This window comes from Phaenicophaeus curvirostris, chromosome 1, assembly GCF_032191515.1.
Source record: "Phaenicophaeus curvirostris isolate KB17595 chromosome 1, BPBGC_Pcur_1.0, whole genome shotgun sequence".
Lineage (NCBI taxonomy): Eukaryota > Metazoa > Chordata > Aves > Cuculiformes > Cuculidae > Phaenicophaeus > Phaenicophaeus curvirostris.
This window is the reverse complement of record NC_091392.1, coordinates 82,758,503-82,781,414: the sequence shown is the minus strand read 5'-3', so window position 1 is coordinate 82,781,414 and position 22,912 is coordinate 82,758,503. Positions and strand designations below refer to the sequence as shown.

Genomic DNA, 22,912 nt, shown 5'->3' with positions numbered 1-22,912 from the left:
CTTTCACTGATCTCCTGCCTCTGGTTCCATCAGGCTGCAAAATGCAGTTGGGATAAGGGATGTAATTTGCAGTTCTACTTAGTTTTAGCTACAGAATTCCTTCCCTCCATAAGCTAAGGTCTTGTCTTCTTTCAACACCTCTTGTGATCACATAATATTTTATGATCACAGAATATCTTGTGCAGCTACACCCAGATGTGTCCCTCCCTTTATTTCCTAAGATCCCTCTCTCATATTCCTCCTCAGTACACCTCATCAAGACATTCATCTCTGCACACAGTCAGCACTCTGAACTCCTCATCAATCATGAAGTCAGTCAGGACAGACAGTCCTTCTAACCCTCCTCCCCATTTTTTTTTTCCTTCCTGTTTGGTCCCAGTTATAGATGTGAGGGTTGGAAAAAAGTACTATACAGCCTGATTTACTTTCTTTTCCTTGCCTGGCTAGAGACAAGCCCTATTATTTTGCACTTAAACTTCATCTCACCTGCTGCTGCCAGTGCCAGTGGCTTTGAGGGCAGATGGCTTGCGGATCAGTTTATCTAGAGCACTGACTATTTGATCAAATTTGGGTCTCTGGCCCCGCTCCTTCTGCCAGCAGTCAAGCATCAGCAGGTGCAAAACAGTTGGGCAGTCTGGGGGCGGGGGCAGGCGATAGTCCTGGTCAATGGCATTAACTACCTACAGGAAAAGAAGAACAAAGCTTTATCGCAGCTGGAAAAATAAAAGACAAACAAACTTCAATCACCTGATGGTATATGACTTTCTTCTCCTTGAATTGATACAGGACAGAGAGGCAGACGTACATTCTCATCACTTTTAAAACTTACATCCTGATTGGACATGTCCCAGTAAGGCCTCTCACCATAGGACATCACCTCCCACATGACAATGCCATAGCTCCAGACATCACTAGAGGAAGTGAACTTGCGATACTGGACAGCTTCAGGGGCAGTCCAACGGATGGGGATTTTGCAGCCCTGGAAAGCAATCAAAATGTAGCCAGAATGTTAGTGAGATAAGAACTATTTGTGAAAATGACATAATTGAACTAAAGATGCCAGTAGCATGACTGAACTCAGCATGACTGAATGAGGATGGAGTGCCAGTCTACTTGATGTTGTCTTGTAGACATTGTTGGTTTCAATTCAAACTATGTTGAAGGTTTTAAGCTTGTTCTATTGACAAATATAGATGAGAAAACCAGTATCATGCCCCCTCGCTGCTACAAATCCCACGATGATTTTAATTTTTATAGTTCTTCTTTGCAGCATCTGAGAGGAGGCGGACAGTCAAATCGTTCTGAAAGTCACAACCATTTGGAAATCTAAAGCCATTTAAACAATTCCAACCTGCAACAACAACAGATACATTGAGTGGCTAGCACTAACTTCTTCCACTTTCCAACTTGACCTCTCTGATTGCAGGTATTAACCACTAGAAGAAATCTTATTCAGGTGCTGGTTTTTCAAATTACATACGTCTAAAACTTGTTTCATTTTTCAATGACTGAATTCTTCCCCACACTCTGCACGCCAAATGGAAGTTTCAATCTGACTGTTATACTCCCACCCCTTTTGTGGTATCTATAACAGGTGCCAGAGCTTCACAGGCAATAAGTCCACTTCATGGTTGGTTGTAAGACCATCAATATACTTATGCCAGTTATCTTTTCTAGAGGAAAAAGCAACTCTCTAAGGGTCATAGTATAGGACTTTAATCACTACTTCAGTCCTTTCTACTTCCTGTAAGAAGGAAATGAAAGGGGCAAGGTAACACCTTCATCAAGTTATGAGGTTAGTTCTATTCACCATCAATACATGAAGCACGGCACTGACTCCATTTCACGTGGCAGAGTGGGTCAGATATTCAGATATGTTTGGTTTCTCCCTGGTTGGGAACAGACACTACACAAGACAGAAGTCTCTACCCCACCGGTCTCTTTGGTATCAAAATGAACAAAAAAGGTACACCAAATAAAGGAGGAACACATTAAAATATTACAGATGGCAGTACTACAGTAACTCACTCCATTGTGGTAACTCACCAGAGCTCCAGTATAGGTGGGATTTGAAGCATCATCCTCCAGAAAACGGGACAAACCGAAGTCTGACACCTTGCACACAAGGTTACTGTTGACTAAGATGTTACGTGCTGCCAGGTCACGATGCACATAGTTCATGTCCGAAAGGTAGCGCATGCCAGCTGCAATCCCCCGTAGCATTCCCACCAGCTGTAACACACTGAACTGTCCCTCCTTCTGCTGCAAGTGAGGAGGCAAACATAGGCTTTTATGATGACAGAACACGAAGCCAGCAGGGAAGAATAACAAACATCAGTGTAACAAGGTTGATTTATGAAGTCAGAGAACATGTCTAAACTTCAGCTGAAATCTGAAGGTTCAGGGACAGCAAATCAAGAAAAGAGGGTGGGCTTAAGACAATGAATCTCAAATGAAGTCAGACACTGGTGATGTCAATCTGAAGACAATCTCATTTGTGGCCATATCCTCCTTTAGCATCCTATGCCTAGTCTCTTCTTTCACCATTTTAAGTTCTTTACAATGCATTCTATGCAATGGGTTCATTTGGGCTTCAAGATGTACTTGCCAAAGCATTTGTGGCTGAATTAGCGTCTGAATCAGTAAAAAGTGGTGGTGAAGTATCTATAAAAAAAAAAAGTCTGTATTTATGTTTCATTACTGGAAAAAATACTGGAAACTCCAAGTCCAAATATAACTACAAGTTTCATTATTTCATTACAATGTTGAAACTTGAAAACATTCACTGGAAAAACATTATTAGAAAGGCAAACTTTAGAGCATGCACATAAGGAACTGGAAGACTGTATACAAAATAAACAACTTAGTTTACGCTGAAGAGGTCTAAATTAATGATGGGTGAGTTTTTGGAATATTTTCACCATGCTGACCCCAAAACCACTTACTCTGGTAATTTGCTATTATTTCTATTGCACTTGAAGAGGGCAACTGAGGACTTTTAGAGACAGGAGTGAAGCAGAAGGATAGGCAAAATTATCAGATCTGAGACTGGCACATAGCAAGATGAAGAGATAACAGTTGTGGGAGACTCTGGTTGTGGTACCCTGAGGAAGGAATCCAGTGATCCATTCTCCATGAACTCTGTGACAATCATGACTGGTCGGCTCTTGGTGACCACACCCTCCAGATGGATGACATTGGGATGCTCAAATTGCCCCATAATGCTGGCCTCGCTCAGGAACTCCCGCCGCTGTTCATCTGTGTAACCTGACTTCAGGGTCTTAATAGCTACTGTGTATTCACGCTTCCCTGGGTGTTTTAGGCGCCCAAAGCACACCTCTCCAAACTCTCCTGTCAGGGAGGGAAGAAACACACCCCAAGTAAGGAAACACAGCAACGAATTTTAATTTGGTGTACTAAAACATTCTACTATGGAAGATTTCAGCTGCTGCTTGGAAACAGGATTACAGAACTGTTTGGATTATGGTAAAGTTCTTGAAGAAGGCTCTGAATTCAGTCAAGTTGGAGACTACATCTTGAGGGTTCAAATGAGGAGCTCTGAGTCTTCAAAGTGTGTTTTAAATTTGGTTTGGAGCCAGTGTCTAAGGATATGTATGTTGAGATGAATTTTGGTAAAAATGAAGATCATCTATGCTGAGACACTTGGGTGTACCATGGTTGGGTCCATTTCAGGCCAGTACTGTGTCAGGTCTCAAGGTGAACAAGAAGGCACTTCAAAATCTGCATTGTCATACTACCTGATCCAATGACCTCCTCAATCTTGATGAGGGACACATCAATCTCCTTGGCAAATTCTAGAATAGCTTCATTCGGATCTTCATAGGTTGAAGGATCAATGTAATACTTTGCTCCTATTCCTGCAGTGGGGGAGACAGCCCAAAACATCACCAGAATCAAATCCTGAGAGACATGGGTGTTAATGAGTCCTGAAAAGAGACAGACTCTTGACATCTGTTGCTCAATAACACTTACCTCGTGCACTGATATACTGCTGCAGACGGTCTGTGTATGGAGTCTCTCGCCTTTTACTGCAGGACATAAAGGAAAGGAAAGTCAAAACACACACAAGAGTCTCTCATATGATGTTGGGATAGGCTTTTCAATGCATGACTCAGAGAATCCTTGAATTTAGAGATAGAAGATGGATGTTAAGAACTGGCCCACCTCATGGTAAGCAGTACGTGCTTGCTTTCTATGTGGTAGTTTTACACCTCTGCTTGCACTCCCACTTTAGATATGACAAAATATAAGGCCTCCAGCACTATGTTGAAAATGAAATACTACAGCTTAACATTACTGTCCTGGAAGTTTTCTTGCTATTCAGGCTAAACTTGCATTCAAATTTCATTTAATTACTACAAGTTATTCTTTTACAATTCTAATCTAAACCATCTCCTGTGATGTCTTCTAAGATCTTCAAAAACATTTTAAGAGCCATTTACTGTAATGATCAATTTGTATAAATGTTCCCTAAGAATTAATTCTTCTTATTTTTCCTGCTGGTCTCCTAGAAGCATCTACTTTGACTATTCTTTTCATATGCAGTGCACTCAAAACAAACCACACAGAGCCATATGGACAGTAAGCTGTTCCATGATATGATTTCTGCATGCACAGACCTAAACAGGTATGGTCTTCATTATTGTAATATTGCTGCATTTATGCATCTAATTTTCAGTATCCATAGGTGACAACCATTGGCATTTCTCAGATTTCATTCTGCCCTTAAATATGTGTGATTCAAGCAATTTTTTCCCATGCAATATAGGTGTTATTCTTGGTTTGCTGTAAATGTATTTTCCCTTTTCAAGTCACTTCCTTTGTTCTCAACAGTGTTTGCAATTTTTCCCCTAAATATGTACAACTATAATATTTGAGCACAAGACCTTCTAGCTGCTGATCCAATTAGCATCTGAAGACAGAATATCATGGAACATTATATTACTTTTCTTTACTAACAAAACTAATTCTGTCATTCTAACAGGATTTGTTGCGTATTATTACTTGTCTGACATATCTATTTAAATTCTGCTAAGATTGCAAAACCACAAATATTTCTACCTTCAAAATGTCTTTTTTTCTGTTGTGCAAAAAAACTAGCTTTCTGAGGGCCTGTACGTAAGAGCTCTAATTCAGCTATTACAGCTGAAAGTCAGACCTACATTGATGTTTTTTATAGGTTATCTGACATACTAATAGTTTTCCAAAATGACCAACTAGCTAAAATAGGTAAGTGCTTCACATTGATTATTGCTTCAACAATGAGTACCAACAATTTAGAAAAAGAATATAAAATAATAGCATTTGGCTCTACATATATTCAAGCATTTAATGAATTCCTAATTTCACATGGTGTTTCTCATTTCCTACATCTTTAAACTTACCTTTCCTACCAATGACAAATATAAAAAATTATATTATTATATTATATTAGGTATCCCCACTTTTTCTGAACCACTGTCTACAAATTGCACATGATCCTTCAAGTATAAATTAATCTATTTTGATGGTATTTCCTTTTATATAGATTCATTTGCAGAAACCCATTGATGTCTTTCCCCAACACAGTTCTGATAATATTAATGTATTCTGGGTTTGATTTATTTTTTTTAGAAAAATATATGCTTTATTGAGTTGTGCACATAATATCACATTTCCAGCTGTTACAAGAAATTGTATTTTTAACAGTTCAAAACTACAAAAGGAAGCAACAACACAATTATAACAATATTTGATAGTTCTTTTCTTTCCAGAAATAAAAATATGAAAAGAGAGTATACACAGAAGAAGAAAACAAATGTAGAACAGGGAAAAGATCAAAAAAAATAACTAAAACTAGATGGCATTCCCTAAAGTTCAGTAGTTTATACATTTTTTTTAATGTCAGAATAAAAAGGTAAGTAGCTCCTCTTGTACAGAGGCATAGCAGAGCAAAGATACAGAAATCCATTACTGAAAAGCTAGGAGATTAATTTCAAACCTCAAGAAATTCAAGGAGCAGGTAATGACTGTTCCCTTCCTTCAACTAACAAAGCCCCCATTGTTTACTTTTGTACCCTTACTTTTCTCTTTATTTTTAAAGTTGTGTCCCTCTTTATTTTCTCTACATTGACCTAGCCACCCTTTTTCTTCCCAAAATGGCAAGTAGTATTTGCTTTCTTTAATCTATACTTTATGAGTCAGTGTTCCATGGAATCATTGTTGGGGTTTTATTCTTCAAGAAAATGAGCTATTGCCTCTCAGGCCTGAGTTAAAAAGTGTTTAGCACTTTCTAAGTTAGTGGATATAAGTACTTATCCCACCAGTCCTTTTTCACTACATTGTTTCATTCTCCACATGCTTGCCTAAAATGCAATTTACAGTCCCTTCTTTACATAGATGCATTTAAAAATCTTTTTACACCAGCTATAAAAAGGTTCCCTTGTATTCTTATTGCTAACTAGCCAAATATCAGCTAAGTATTTGAGCAATTTACCACAGGAGAGGCTCCTCAGATAGAAGCAACAGGGCAAGATCTTTCCTTAATTAGAAAATGGCATCTCAAGGACATCTGGATAAATGTAGATCAGGCTTTTTCGCTTGGGATGGGGTTATGTAGCAGGGATAAGGAAGTTCCACTGTCTGCAGTGCAGGCACTGGCACATGAGCAGGTCAAGGAATTCACCTCTTGAAGATGATGGCAAGGATGGCAATGGCAGCAATTACCAAGAAGGCTAGACCACCGAGTGCTGAGCCCACGATAAGCGGCAGTCGGTCCTGCACCATCTCGGAGCGCTCCCCTAGCAAGAAAGATACATGCATACACACATACAAATGCAGAGGACAGGAGTTGTTAACAGTTTCCCTTCTACTCAACTAGGTCTCACCCATTATTCCATCCCTACCAGGTTTTTGCTTTCCAGGCTAGTCCTGGCAGTTCAACAAATGCTTGACTTGCTTATTCCCTTACTCTTTCAGTCACTGTGCTTCTCCAGCGCCTTCCTTCCTAATTCTGAAAAGCCAGTGCTCCATCTGAATCCACTTTTCCTTCCCCTGGTCCACTGACACGTGGAGGACTGGGGAATATCGTGGTAGCAAAGGTTAACGGAGCGTAAACAATATGCTCTGACAGCATGAGGCTTCTTTGAGTAAACAAATCTGCATATGCAAATTATGCTGTACAGAAATACAGGTCAAGTAGGAGTGTCTGAAAGCAGGCTAATACAGTCAGGGAAATGCACAGGTGCAATAGAGTCACGTGCAGATCTCAGTATAAAAATGATAGCACTTACCTCGCATTAAAGTCTGGAAATACATCTTTCCACTGTATGGCCCATAGCCCACTGCTGTTCTGGCTCGTACTTGGAAGGCATAGATCTTGCCTGGGCTCAGATTTGATATGGTGGCCATGTTGGTTTCACTAGTCAAGGTGAATGAATTATCTTCGTCTTCTGCCTGTGAATGTCAGTGACCGAAACAGAATGTGAGACTTCTGCCCACATCGCTGGCTCTCCTCATTAAGAAAAGCTAGTTTCATGTCAGCCCAATATTCTTTGAATCTGTTACAAAGCCTCTCAACCACAACTGCTATTCCAGACCTGACTTTCTTGTAGACTGCTCATCGCTCCTCACTGCCACTTCTCACTCCCTTAGGCCTGAGCTTCCCACAAAGCTCTGCCAAAGACCCTCAGTCCTGACCTGAACTGAAGTGAGGACAAAACTACCTCGTCCTTTTGTTACTTGCTAAGTGTATTCATTAGGAAAAAAAAAAAAAAAAAGCCCCAGCTTGTCCTGAAAGTTTGCTTTCTACAGGCTCCAAATTCATGCATGGTCCTAGGAGTATCCATAGCAAGGACACCTGTAATGCTTTAACATTGAAGCTGCCAGACATATTACAAATAGCAGGCCCCTTTACTGCTAAAAAAACACTAGCTCTGCACAATCCTGCAAAACTATTTATGTGAAAGATAATAATATGGAATGGGTACTTGTCTGAACAGCCCCATGTACCTCCTCCCCTCGAACTAGTTGGATTAAGAGTTGTGAAAGATGTATTTGCCACCCCATAACTGCAGCACATAAAGAGGTAACTAATATCACTGGTATCACTTAGCGAGTGAGAGAGTGCATTCCTCCTCCCAAAATTTCTTAGAGATGTCTGTCCAGGCATAAAGAGGGACAAAGGACTTCCTTCCACAAACACATGATAGAACGCTGCAGTAAGTCCAATTCTCATCTATGCCTTCAAAAACTTCAGCTCTTTTCATTTGCATCAGCTGTTGCTGAACATATTAGGTTTTTAGCTTCAGCTTTTTAACTAGAAGTGCCTTCTCTTTTTTCCATCTGTCTTGTCCCTTGTTTCCAAGTTGGGAAACGCAGATAGACTCACGTTAGATGAAGTACATTTTATGAACTTCTGGTTTTGCTACAGCTTCTTCTTCCCTCATGACTGAAATTTTTCTCCCTTATCCATCCTGATACAGGGGTACATCTCGCAGACAGAACATTACACTGTTCTCTTTTGTGTAATTGCTATATAATAATCAGCACTGCATCACTTTCTGCTCACCTTGTCAAAGTAGCGTAGCTGGTAATCCAAGATGATCCCATTGGGCTGGTCTGGCTGGGGCCATGACAGTGTAATGCTAGTGGTAGTACGACTCACCTGATGCATCATAGGGACAGCAGAGGGGACTGGAATAAAAGGGAGGAAGGAGAGATTGCAAAGGGATGGCTTTACAATGAACTATAATTGAATATTGGTTATGATGAGTTAATAAGTTACATCAGCTCTTCCTTTAACTTCCCTTAATTTGCATGATGCAGTACTTGATAAAATAACAAGAAGAAATCCAGGCACAATTTTACTCTACTGGGAGATATAGTAACCGATGACTTGGACAGAAAGAAAACACAGAAATCTACATCCAACTGGTCACTCACAAGAGTTATGAAATCTATACTGGAACCAGAAAATTATTTTGATCTTCAAATTTGCAATTTTTACATGCAACATGACAAGGTGTTCAGTGCCACTGCCTTGATCTAGGATCACGCTTGGACAAATGATGTGATAGTGGTCACAGCAAAAGCAGAGTATCCCACCTCTCTTCAACTTTCCCCCCCAGATTATAATTCTTTGCCTAGGGAAAAAAAATCAAGTATGGGCTATCAAAGTAATGGAGGCCTCTCACTACCACATTGATGTTGCAAACCAGAAGACAGAGAAAGCACTGCTGTGTTAAGGAACAGACTTTGAAGTCAGTTCAGTGGTCCCAGTTCACCTGCATATCACAGAGAATGAAAGACTCTCATTTTCATAGCCTGATGTGCAGCCTTATGTTCAGACCAGCTCTTGGATCCCAGGCTAAGTCCCTGTCAGGACTGTTGTCCACATGTCAAAACTACCACTGTACTGGGAGAGTCTCAGTCCCTCTGTGGGCCATTGAACCACAGAAGTTCATGAATGGGCTTCTGACCAGCACTACTGCCTAGAAATCTTTTGATTGGCTATTCCGAAAGTCTGAAGTTCAGTTTTTGAGACTTGTGAAACTGCCATGTCTTCTCACTAACCTGAAGGTCACTAAATCAGTAGGAAGGAAACAAAATATTATCTTGAAGATAATATTATGCATGCAATTAAAATTACGTTAAAGATTACAATGAGAAATAATCCAAGCTACTATTTGAGATAATTTTGCATTTATTTTTTTTTTGTCTTCCTGGAGGCACCATTCACATGTTCTGAAGACAACAGAAGTACAGAACACTTGTTTAACAGCTTTCCTGAGTAAGTTAGTTCTTCTGAAAAGTGTCCTCAGAGCAGGAAGGGAGATGAATGGTTGTAAAAAGCCACTTGCATGTGAAGCTTTCTGGAGAATGAAAACCCACTTCTCAAAAAAACATCAATGAATTTATATGTGTACACACACATATTCATGCAAAAGCTAAAAGAATATGAGTTCCTCCTTAGAAAGATATTTCCAAGCAAAAATTTCAGGATAATTGGAAGATTTTCTTCTGCATGCCAGCTTTCTTGTCCAGAAAACTCTTATCAAGTTTTGCCTTCTCTCTACAAGCCAAATATCACGTTGCCAAGAAACCCCCAGGCAGGCAGCTACAGAATCCTTGTTTTCCTAATGGAAGTAACATTTTCAGTAGCATTTAAATTTTCCAGAAAAAATACGTCAATGAAAAGTTGCCAGCCAGCTAACTCCACTCTTTTTAAAAATAGACATAAACTTTGTTAATGAGAGGAATGAAGCAGAGACATTTAGCAAATGATCAAAAACTGCAGAATTGCATTTTTTCCCTCATAATTTTGAAAAAGATAAAATACACGATTCAAATGGGCTCCAAACAGCTCAGGCAAGTGCGAATCAGTAAAAAAATGTAAATGAAACAAAAAAGTAAATGAAACAAAAATGTAAGCATATAAATACCAAAATGCTTCCTCTTACCCTTACTCCTTTCATTTCTTACAATTGTTTGTCTTTCAATATTTAGTATTTAAGGAACAAACGAAGAACATTGTATTCAAATGATAATGTGAGGACAATGGGATTACTGGTGAGTTGACCTTTGATCAAAACAGATTCTGCTTTACGTCTTTCTGATGGGATATAAAGCACACACAGGAAGAGATGCAAACCTAAATACATAGCTGCACTGCCAGGGAAGAGCCCAATTCCTTCTAATTTTGGATAAGATTTTGCAGAATGCTCAGAGTTAAATCTCCCCTCCATTACTGCCCTCCTACCTCTATTCATTCCTTTCCTTTCTTTGCCATCCCCAACAGTTATCCTTCCCACCCTTCTCATTTCTTCCCAATACACAATTTTTCGCCCACCTGGAAGCAATACTCAAGGTCAACTAGCAACAGTTGACCTGCATTTTATTTAAAACTTGTGCATTCTGAGATTAGTATGTACTAGCAATTTTCAGCTGCCCATCAACAGGTTATCTTTTGTCAACAGTACAAAGACCTGGAGCATAGCGCTTTTAGGCACAGCAAAATCTGCACTGGAACAATGATGAGAAATGGTATGCTACTCAGAAGGGCAGTATGCAGAGGTTACAACTAGTAGAATTAGAAATATTGGGAAACATAAGAAAAATATCACTGGAGTGGCTTTACCCAGAATTACACTCTGTCCAGCTCTTGACTATAAGTGCTGCAGCTTTCTAGAATGTCCCTATTATCCAAGTATGCCCATCAGTCAGAGTAACTGTGGGGCGGGGGCGGTTGTCAACGTAAGACAGTTTGTCTTTAATCTACTTCTATGAAACAAAGTTCAGATGTTGAATGTATACGCTTGCTTCTCTTTTCAGGACAAAACTTAAGAAACAGTGGCCAGTGAGTTCCCCCACCACTTCAAGTTGAAGAGTTCTTTAGATTTCTAGTTTGAAAAATTTCATGTAAGGTCACATGAATACAAATATTAAGATGAAGTGAAATGTGAATGTATTTGTGGGTAGCCTGAGTATATATTTCCTGCGGGGAGTGTATGATAAAGTTACACTTCCAGTGTTAAAAAACTAGGAAATATGAAGTTCAAGGTTTTACGTCTTAAGACAACACCCGAACTACCCCACCTCTGCTGCCACTGAAGTGCAAGGTGAGTATTTTCCTTTATACATGTGCTGACTATTAAAAATGTTTATAACAGAACATTGTGTGCTCCAGTTCTACGTTGATTTGTCACTTATATTCATTTTTCCCTTTTCACAGTGGATTTATAAATGGTGACATGTTAGCTCTATGTCTAATGACAGCTGAAATTACAGGGCCTGGTTCAATCCAACCTAGGCAGCTGTACTAGATTATTGGAAGTTCCTTTCAATTGAACTAGTCTAGTCTAGTCTAGTCTATTTATCCACTGAGTGCAAGCAACACGTTGTGAGATCAGACCTCTATACAAGACTGAAAAAAGACAGCTTTTTGTATACTATTTATAAAATGGCAAATACATAGAAACTTCTTGCAAATATACAACATAACTAAAGCTTTAAAGCAGTCCAAAGACCAGTTAAATACAGCTCCCAGATTCTATTTTTTGTGAGATGTGAGTTGTGACTATCCTACATGTCAGGACAAATTTTTTCCCAGTGGCACACAGGGATGAATTTAAGACATTTTGAGTATCTTGAAAATACTACATTCTCTGAATTACTAATGTTTGACAACTTTCTGCTCTTTGCTAATAAAAGCTGATGTCCTTGACTGTAAAATAGCTCAAACCAGGAACATGTACCCGCAAGCCTAAAAATCTACCTGCATCAACAGATTAGGTAGGGAATGATTTTGAAGGAAATGCTGACTAGTATAACAATAGATGGAGATCCCTACAGCCTTCCTGGCTGCAGAATAAACTCCACATTTACTATAAGACTGAAGAGTCCTGGAACAGGTCAGACCATGAAAGGGACTTGAATAACTCTGAATGATAACTGGTAGATAGGAGAACTCTGATTCTTCCCAGCACTCAGAAGATGACAATATTCAGTGTGTGATACATTGTAATATGGAAAAGAATGGGGAAGAAGAGATTGCCACAGCTGGACAAATACGCTGAAGAGACAAAGCTGACAACGGAAAAATGAATCCTTAAGATAAATTTTGTTGTTCCTATGCAAGCAGAAAACAATACAGTTAAGTTCTTAGGGTTCATTCAGAGGACAACAAACACAAAGCTCATCCTTGACTTGCCTTATTTGCTAGTTTTAGCTTGGGAAAACACAGTGGTATATAGCTTTTGACAGCTCTCTTTTTACTCTTTTCACTCTTTTCCTATTTTGATCAAGAAAATGCCTTGCCTGTGTCCCTGCTCTTAAATCATAGAATCTTAGAATCATAGAATGCTTTCGGTTGGAAGGGACCTTTACAGGTCATCTAGTCCAAACTGCCACAGAAGCAAGGACCTCTTTAATTTGATCAGGTTGCTCAGAGCCCCATCCAACCTGACCTTGAATGTTTCCAGGGATGGGGACTTCACCGCCTCCCTGGGCAAGCTGTTCTAGTATTTCACCACCCTCATTGCGAAAATTTCTTCCTTATATCCAGACTAAATCTGTCCTCCCTTAGTTTAAAAACATTACTCCTATGCCTGTCACAACAAGCCTTGCTAAAAAGTCCATCCTCAGCTTTCCTGTGGGCGCCCAGGAAGCCTATAGGCTCATGCCAACTAAGTCTACTGGATTCTTTTGTCAAGCAAACACCTTCAAGCAACTTATTCATTTCCCTTCATAATCTCATAATCATATTTGGCATTTAATTCTTTTCCACTTCTCACATCATTTCACCAGAAAATATTATGTCAGGTCCTCTTAAATTTCCTGCCACTACTCATAACTGTCCTTGTTCCCATTCAGCCTCTTACGCAAGCCTTTGGACTGTCTACCTTTCATTTCTGCAGTTCTACAGCTTTTGGTATTGCCACGTCCCATTGCTCTGTATTCAACTGATGCACAAGGTTGCTACTTATCTTTTCACAGATACAAGGAAATCTGGTCACATAACCTTTATCTTCACATATGTTCATTAGCCCTCATCGTGTCTGGATTCAGTTTTTAAAAAAATAAATCAAAGGAAAACCAAATCTACTTGCTTTTAGAAGTCGGCATAGATTTGCTCCAACACTTAAGTCTCTGCTGTCTTTAGCTCTTCCTCTTCTTTCTAGGAATGTAATAACTGCCTGAATGAGTAAGTTCAGTAACATGTCTCTGGCAGCAGACATTACTGCATGCTTCAGTGGAAGGTGTAGGAAAAAAAATGGACAGGTAGTTACGGCTGTGCACAGAGCAAGTTATTTCATAATCCTTTAAATTAAAACCTGACTTCTTTCCTGAAACATGAGATATTTGTTTAGCCTTAAAAGTACACTTGAAGATGTTAAAATAATCATTAAAATGTTAGATCAATTCTTTTTAATAATATGTTTGGATTTTAAGTTCTTTGCCTTCTTTGTGTCAGTTCCTCTGTGAAGCAGCACACTCTACTACAGTTACATAATAGCCTTCCCTCATGCAGTTCATGCTGCTTGGAACGGATACATCTTTCTATATATCTTGACATTTTCTCAGTTACTCACTCTTGGCACTTCAAACCTAAGCTGAACGCAGTTCCCTTCTCTCTTGTCTCATTTCTAAACAGTTTTTCTCACTGGTAATTTGGATGTCCTACTATTACTATCCACACAGGCTTTATTATTACTAAACAGGTTTCAGACGCTTTTTGCTATAGAAGGTTATGTCCTACTACATTAAAGGAAGCTTTTCAGTGCCAGCTCTTCTTATTCTGTCTTCAAACACATAGTTACTGAACAGTAGGCACATAATTATCAGGCTACCACAGAAAAATGTGATTGCACAACGAAAGGATCCTGTCACACTTTGAAGCAGGGCTAGCAGATTCTTAGGGGTAAGCAAACTCTTACATGACCAGTGCTTTTGAGACAAAGATGAAGAGTGAATAGGTAGCAGATGAAAAGGAAAAAGAAAAGTAGAACTGTTCAAGCACAGAAAGATACCTCTAACAAAGGGGCAGATGGTAGGGAGGAGAATGTTTTGGATCAGCAACTGGAAGAATCAAGAGAACTCTGACTTATGTATGAATAAGTGGAATAATCAGAAAATGCCAGGGCTGGAGGGTCTTTCTTTTATCACCTTTAATTCAATGGAAACAATTTTTTTGCTATGGCTATTTGTTCTGAAAGCTTGTTTTCTCCATCCTGCTTTTTTTATACCCTTCATGCTATCCTGTCCCCTTCTCGTCTTTTTCAGAACATAAGATCCCAAAATGTCCATTTCTGCTTATATGATAATACCAGTAACAATAATAATTGTTATAATGACACATCAACAAGCTGTGCTGAAAGGAAAATCTGCTGAAGGGGGTGGGGTGTGGATGAGACAGGCCACGTGATGAATGAAGCACGGCCTTGTTAGCATGAGCTGTCATTATGAATTGAGGGCAGCTCATCTCAAGCTCACTCTTAACAATCTTGAGGAAGATCAAGGGAAAAAAAACACAAATACAAAAAGAAGCCATTCAGCACACACCGTTTAAGAAAGCTGGCCTCCCCTGAAACTGCTTCAGTAAACAAGAGAGGCACCTTAGAGAGAGAGACCAAACACACCCAGAGACACCAAGAGATACCTGGAGGAATAAGGAGTGGTCAGAAGAGTGAAATAGAAGCAAAAAAAAAAAGGGTAGGTCTGATGATTTCAGGCAGGAGAATGAAGCAGCTACTCAATTAAATTAACCTCAGATACAGACAAATAAGGCTGAGAATAGCAGCATGAAGAAAGCGAACTCTTTGGAACGTTAATAGCACATCCACCTGTCTCCAGCAAAAGCTGTAGGAACTGCCTGGAATTACCATAAAAATTACCCATCCATATATTTTATTGCAAACAAATACTTGAAGCCAGACTCTTAAGGGAACCAGGTACCCTTTACATGCTGTGCCACTCAATGCCTGTCAGGTAATGTTTCAAAGGAAAGAAACAGATATTCTCAAAACTCTAGCATTTTTTAAGTGTATGAAATGACTTGGGGTGTATATATATTCCATTCCTTTCTATAACATAGAAGCAAAAATGAAAATATGTGATTTGATCAAGATCATGATGCCACATCTGATTTTGCAGCATTTTACAAGCTTTATGAAGCCTGGTTTTGCAGGACTTCCCACAACTGTACTGTGGAACCTCATTAGGTACTTGTTTGAGTCAAACATTTACAGCTCCCTAAATGTTTGCAGACATTTTCTGTCACTCAGTCCAAATTGTTCCTCCTCTTGCTCCTCCTCCTCATATTACTCTGCATTACAGCCTCTTAAACAAGCTATGTAAAACTCCTCTCTGTATCAGCTTACACATGCTTGTAAAGAACAACATAAGCCCAGTCTCTTATTGCTGACATTTAACAAAATTATATGCCTGTATGCATGTGGCTGTCTCGAGCTACAGTCCTTGTATATGATATTTACAGAAAATCAGAATTTGCTTGATGCTCTTCCCTATTTCCCTTAATATATATAGGCCTTCTGTATGCTATCCACCAGTCTGACCTTCTCTTCAACTCTTCAATCTCTCCCCTTCCTTTGACTGCCCACACAAGCCATTAGTATTTTAGTTAAGTCATCCTTATGGTTTGGTTTCTAGTGATAAAGATCACATGACTTTGATACAACTGTACAACACATTTTAATATTTCTACCGTGTAAAGGCAAGCCTTCCCCCTTTGTTTCCTATTGACCCGAAAATAATATCCTGAGACCATTTATCAGAATATCAAGGCTGAAAAGGCAAGAACAAGGTAGAATACATGACACTCAGAAGAACCCAGAGCAATTTCACTAAGACAGGAATAGTTATTCTGCTTCTGGATCCTTTTTCAAGATTCCATTTAACACCTCTCCAGGAACAGTAGAAACTACAAATTTCATATCCTTTTATGACCACACAGCTGCACAGTATTAACATGTGCCAACCCAGAGTCATGTATGGTGATGAATAAATGCCATTGTATACATTCTTTCTTGTCATATAGCACCTATATGTATCTATACCTGTATCTTTACACAGTGCCTATCTTTATTTCTCTCTTCCTTACTTTGTAAGGCAAAGGCAGACAGATTTGATGAAACACTCAATACCACTTGTTAGACTGCACTAATGTATGAATTGAAATGAGAATGGAAGGTGATGCATAGGAATAAGAAAAGATGGGAAAAAAGAGTATCTCAAAGCATAGAATGACAAAAAAGAATAGTGAGAGGCTGAAAAATGGTAGAAAGACTGACAGAAGTATAAAAAGATGAAATGGAAAAGGAGATAGAGAAGGTGAAGAAGAAATAAAGAAATGCTTTCTAAGGGCTGCTGTGCCGAGCTAATGCTCACAAAATCATCATCAAACCCTGATCATGTCCCCTGTCTTGCACAATAAAGCAATGTGTTCTGTCTGACCCATGGAACTACATCTCCCATTGCCATCCTTTCCAGGGCAGCTACTGCTCCAACAACTCCTCTCCATATACAACCATATCAGCTGCTAACTTCAGTTTTTCTGCCAAGAGGGAAGAATGGAAAGCATGATCTCGGAAAGCATGGTCTCAGAAAGCAGGAATGAGAAGCGCAGAAGTGAAATCATGGAAATAGCAGGGCAAGATTAAAAAAAAAAAAAATGGCAAAACATACAAGTTAGAAGAGATAACTCGAGGATCCAAAAGACAAAAGAAAATCAAATGAGAGACAGTGGAAATTTTGGGACTCAGATGCAGGGGCCTCCTCACCTGACTGGCTGGTGCTAACATTGATGGTGGCGTAGTGGGGTGCTTCTGAACTGAATTCAGTCACCAAGTTGACAGCCTGGATCTCAAAGGTGTACTGCACACGAGCCAAGAGGTTGGAGACTTGCACGCGACTTTCTGTCAGGCCTACTTGGCGTGGTTCAAATTGTACACTGTCGCCACAGCGCACACATCGTCCTGAGGACCCTGCTGGGCATACTTTGCAGATGACATTGAAGAAAACATCCTTGCGGCCACCCAGGTCCTTGGGGAGGCGCCAGGTCAGAAGCACGTTGGAGCCAACAATTTCGTAGCTAAGGTCGCGAGGAGCAGAGGGAATGCCTAGAAGAGAGAATGAAAGGTCAAAACCCCATGACAGAATGAGAAGTAGGGGAAGGAAGTAGGCAAAGCAGGAGAAAAGAAAAACAAGTTGCTTTTTCTTCTCATCCTTACTCCTTTGTAGTTTTTACTCTTAGAAAGGCTAAGGAAAAACATATTCTTTGCTACATCAAACATACAGAATCGCAGAATCACAGAATCACTAGCTTGGAAAAGACCTCCAGAATCACCAAGTCCAACCATTCCTATCAATCGCTAAACCACGTCCCTGAGCACCTCATCCACCTGTCCTTTAAATACCTACAGGCATGGCGACTCAATCACCCCCCTGGGCAACCTGTTCCAGTGCCCAATGAACCTTTCTGCGAAAATTTTTTTTCTGACGTTCAGCCTGAACCTCCCGTGGCGCAGCTTGAGACCATTCCCTTTTGTCCTGTCCCCTGTCGCCTGAGAGAAGAGGCCAGCACCCTCCTCTCCACAACCTCCTTTCAGGTAGTTGTAGAGAGCAATGAGGTCTCCCCTCAGCCTCCTCTTCTCAAGGCCAAACAACCCCAACAACTTGTTCTCCAGTCCTCTCACCAGCTTTGTTGCTCTTCTCTGGACACGTTCCAGAGCCTCAACATCCTTCTTGTGGTGAGGGACCTAGAACTGAACACAGGATTCGAGCTGCAGTCTCACCAGTGCCGAGTACAGAGGAAGAATAACTTCCCTGGACCTGCTGGTCATGCCATTTCTGATACAACCAAGATGCCATTGGCCTTCTTGGCCACCTGGGCACACTGCTGGCCCATGTTCAGTTGGCTGTCAACCAACACACCCAGGTCTATCTTCTCCAGGCAGCTTTCTAGCCACCCCTCCCCTAGTCTGTAGCACTGGACCTGGCATTTGGCCTTGTTGCACTTTATGCCATTGGTCTCAGCCCAGTGGTCCAGCCTGTTCAGATCCCTTTGCAGAGCCTCCCTACCCTCCAGCAGATCCACACTACCTCCCAGCTTAGTGTTGTCTGCAAACATGCTAAAGGTGCACTCAATGCCTTCATCCAGGTCATTGATAAAGACATTGAACAGGGCTGGACCCAGCACTGAGCCCTGGGGGACACCACTTGTGACCGGCCTCCAGCTGGAGTTAACTCTATTTACCACAAGTCTTTGGGCCCAGCCATCCAACCAGTTTTTCACCTAGGGAGTGTGCACCTGTCCAGGCCAGAGGCTGATAGTTTCCTAAGCAGAATGCTGTGAGAAACTATGTCAAAGGCTTTACTGAAGTCCAAGAAGTCTACATCCACAGCCTTTCCCTCATCCAGTAAGCAGGTCACTTTGTCATAGAAGGTGTTCAGGTTATTTTGGCAGGACCTGCCTTTCATGAACCTGTGTTGACTGGGCCTGATCACTCAGTTCTTTTGCATGTGCTGTATGATAGCACTCCAGACCATCTGTTCCATGACTTTCCCCTGCACTGAGGTCAGACTGACAGGCCCGTAGTTTCCTGGATCCTCCCTCCGACCCTTCTTATAAACGGGTATAACATCAGCCAGCCTCCAGTCCAGTGGAAGGAAGTGTGTATATACATTTATATACACAAAGGAATAAGTGTACTATCATATTGTAGAGACCCAAAATTAACATGAAGGATCTTTGTTTCAAGGGTGTCACTTTTACTTTTCCTTAAAAGAACGGACAGTTTTTAGGGAAATTCTAAACCTTTCCTTGACCACTCACATTTCTACTGTTGTTAAAAAAAATAAATCATGCTGGAAAATTGCATATAGAAGACTGTTTAGAAATATATTACTGATAAGAGGAAGCATTAGTACATCAGGAAATGTTAGAATTCAATTTTCTTTTGTGATTTTAACTGGCTCATTCAGCATTTGCATTGTGGTATAGTATTTAATTGCACGATCACATACTTGTTTTCCCTGAGGATTCTTATCACAGTCAACACAAACGACAGAAAACTGCTCAGGAAAAAAATTCATTTTCTGCATCTAATTCTTCTTTCTTTATCTATAAACACTCATAATCAACAATTGTGAAAAGTCATAACTGATAAGAACCCCAAAGAAGCCAATGAAAAAATAATTATTTTCCTGTATATAAAACTTCCAGAATTTTAATTCCATGTAGTAAGTATGGTCTTTACACTTTCAATGATAAAGGGAGGAAAATATTGGTTAACTCCTTCAACGAACAATGTTTACCCCGTATATGAAATAATTTTGCATTTCATGAGAAATTAGTATACCACTCTCTCATCAAAAGTTGCATCTTAGCATACTTGGAATGGACTTATTTAAGATTGCATAAGTCATCTAAACTTTGACATATTTTCATTTCTGTCCATGTAATATTGCAACACCACAGTATTCTCAGAATAGTTTCACCAATGTATCAACATTGTAAAAGCCGTAGGGGAACACTTCTGCTTTCTCATCTACATTCAGTGAGTGGATATACATTGTAGTCAACTGCTGGAGCAAAGAGAAGCCTTGGGTTATTTCTTAAGTCACGAGAAGAGGTGAATTGCAACTCCTCTGAAACATTCAGGCACATTCTCTCTCATTAACCAGCCTTCTTGCTTTCAAACTCCCCATTCAAATTCTTACCAGTGCAGGGAGCATCAGAATTGTCCGAAGCAGATCGATAGTAGCGGTTCTCACAAACACATTGACTGGAACCTGGCAATGGAGTGTGGCTGCGGGCAGGGCAAGGATGGCAGAGGTCATCTCCCACAGATACTTTAAAGAAACCATGGGGACAGGCTAAGAGGAGGAAAATGAGAAGCAAAAGCAAGAAACTCATTAATTCATATTCTATAAACAATGTGATGTTATTTACATTTAACTTGTTCTGCTGCTGTAAGGAAATGTTATTACATAGAGTAGTTACTACTTTTTTTGTTACTTTATGGAGCATGTATTGTTAAAGTTGCCATTTCAAAGCAGTTTTTTTTTTTTTATTCTATGCAATAGGTACTTCAACTGATTCACTGGCAGGCGAAAGAGAAATCAGTCCAGAGACAGTTTTGGCCATCTGAAGTAACTGTCTTCCCATTATTCACTCGAAGAGCTTTGGCATTAGAGAAGCCAAAGAGCAAAGTCATCTGAGGACTGAAGGAGTGGCTGGTACAGCAGAAGACTGTGCTGCTATTCAATGAGACCTGGACGAGCTGGAGATTTGGGCAGAGAGGAATCTAATGAAGTTCAACAAACACAAGTGCAGGGTTCTGTACCTAAGGAGGACAAACCCATGCATCAGTACCAGTTATGGTTTGACATGCTGGAAAACAGCTCTGTGGAGAAGGACCTAGAAGTCCTGGTGGACAACAAGATAACCATGAATCAGCAATGTGCCCTCAGGGCTGAGAAGGCAAATGATATGCTGGGGTGCACCAAGAAGGCTGTGGATAGCAGGTTGAGGGAGATTATCTTCCCCCGCTACTCTGTCCTACTGAAGCCCTATCTGGAGTACTGTGTCCAGTTCTGGCCTCCCCAGCTCAAGAAAGACAAGGAACTACAGGAGTAAGTTCAGGAGAGGGCTGCAAAGATCATAAGACTGGAACATCTCTCTTAGGAGGAGAAGCTGGGAGACCTGACTTTATTTAGCCTGCAGAAGGGAAGACTGAGTGGGGATCTATTAAATGCTTACAAATGCTTATAATCAGTGCTTATAAATATCTGAACAGCAAGTGTCAAGAGTGTGGGGCCCAGGCAAAGGGCAACAGGCACAAACTGGAGCACAGGAAGTTCCACCTGAACATAAGGAAAAACTTGTTTGCTGTGAGGGTGACAGAGCACTGGAACAGGCTGCTTAGAGAGGTTATGGAGTCTCCTCTGGAGATATTCAAAACCCACTAGGATGTGTTCCTGCTCTAGAGGAACCTGCTTTAGCAGACAGGGTTGGACAAGATGATTTCCAGAGGTCTCTTCCAACATCTATCAATGTGTGATTCTGTTATCTGACTGGAAATAGGAATAACAGTTACAGGTATTATCCACACCAACTTCTCCCCACTCAATACAGCCACAAAAATGGATTTCTTATGCTGCCTTCAAGAGTTTAATTGCTTAAAGCAATCTAAGCTACCATGGCTGATTTTTCATCAAAATTGTGAGCAGGTACTTAGCTTGGCAGTACTATTGTTTTTCTGCACATCTTGAAACTTCCCAGCAATGAATAAAAGTCTCTTAATTTAGTCAAATTTACTCTGCAAATGCGTAGGAACATGCCTATGTGAAAAGTTGACATAAGGAAGGAAATCCATCCTATGGGGAAAGAAAAGGAAAAAGTAGTAACTTATTAAGAATATGGAAGCATGGCACATTCTAGGTTTGGCAAAGATATTATGCTGAATTACCTAACAGGAGGTGCTTTGATCTTACAGTGAAGTACTAGGATAAAACTTTTACAAGTTTTCTGTAAGTTTTCTGTAAGTTTTATAAAGCTGATTATCTATACAAAGTGATACAGCTCTTTTAGATTCTATGGACTAATGAGCTCAGGTGAAAGTTCATTTGTGGAGTGACATTTGGTTAGTTAACTTCACAATAAATACAAACTTAGGCTATCTAATGTATGTTACGAAACGGAACACCACACCAGAGGCTCATAAAGACCAGAATTAGCCAATACAGTTGTTATTTCCTGTACTTACAGGCTTTCACTTCCAACAACAACACTTGGAAATATTTCCAATCCACACAAGTGATGAGAGGCCATTGATGCCTCTTAACAAATAAACAGCTTCAGAAAAAGAGTATCTTGTTTATCTAACCTTCTTGTCATATGTGTTCAATTCCCTCTGCTTTGGGTTTTCAAAGGCTATTGTAGAATTTTTGATATATACAGTGGGACTGCAGGCATGCAAACTGTAACAAAGCTGAAAAAGGTTGCAGCTGGAGTCCAGACATAACAGCCAATAATATCTGCGGAGTCCCATCAGCTTTAGACCTGTTATACTACTCTATCATCTCTGTCAGAAGACTTCCTGGCTGCAGAGTAACTTCCACGTTTACTGTGATAAGAGTGGAGAATCCTGGAACAGGTCAGACCACAAAGGGTATTTCAACAACTCTGAATGATGGCTATTAGATAGGACAACATTGATTCTTCCCAGCACTCAGAAAACTACAATATTCAGTGCATGATACATTGCCATACGGAAAGGAAGGGGGAAGAAGATATTGCAATTTTGCATATAATGGATGATGGTATGAAAAGAGCAAGTGCCTTTGCTTCGGGCCTTCACCCAAAAGAAAGTAAAAGTCTTCTCATGTGGAA

General features: G+C 40.2%; 1 protein-coding gene across 6 annotated transcripts in view; it reads right to left on the bottom strand.

Moving 5' to 3' along the window:
* Positions 1–22,912, bottom strand: part of LOC138724004 (ephrin type-B receptor 5) — a 73,763-nt gene that overhangs the window by 5,144 nt on the left and 45,707 nt on the right. For 3 of the 6 annotated variants that reach the window (XM_069863653.1, XM_069863669.1, XM_069863645.1), the window contains exons 5-15: positions 20,239–20,394; positions 17,298–17,636; positions 8,570–8,694; positions 7,293–7,455; positions 6,686–6,800; positions 3,994–4,049; positions 3,759–3,878; positions 3,104–3,351; positions 2,047–2,262; positions 826–979; positions 487–676 (exon numbers count right to left, since the gene is read on the bottom strand). In XM_069863653.1, coding sequence (XP_069719754.1) covers positions 487–676; positions 826–979; positions 2,047–2,262; positions 3,104–3,351; positions 3,759–3,878; positions 3,994–4,049; positions 6,686–6,800; positions 7,293–7,455; positions 8,570–8,694; positions 17,298–17,636; positions 20,239–20,394 — 1,882 coding nt within the window. Of the gene's footprint in view, positions 1–486; positions 980–2,046; positions 2,263–3,103; positions 3,352–3,758; positions 3,879–3,993; positions 4,050–6,685; positions 6,801–7,292; positions 7,456–8,569; positions 8,695–17,297; positions 17,637–20,238; positions 20,395–22,912 lie in introns of those variants that run through there. The other 3 variants (XM_069863688.1, XM_069863661.1, XM_069863677.1) reach the window with 3 other exon arrangements.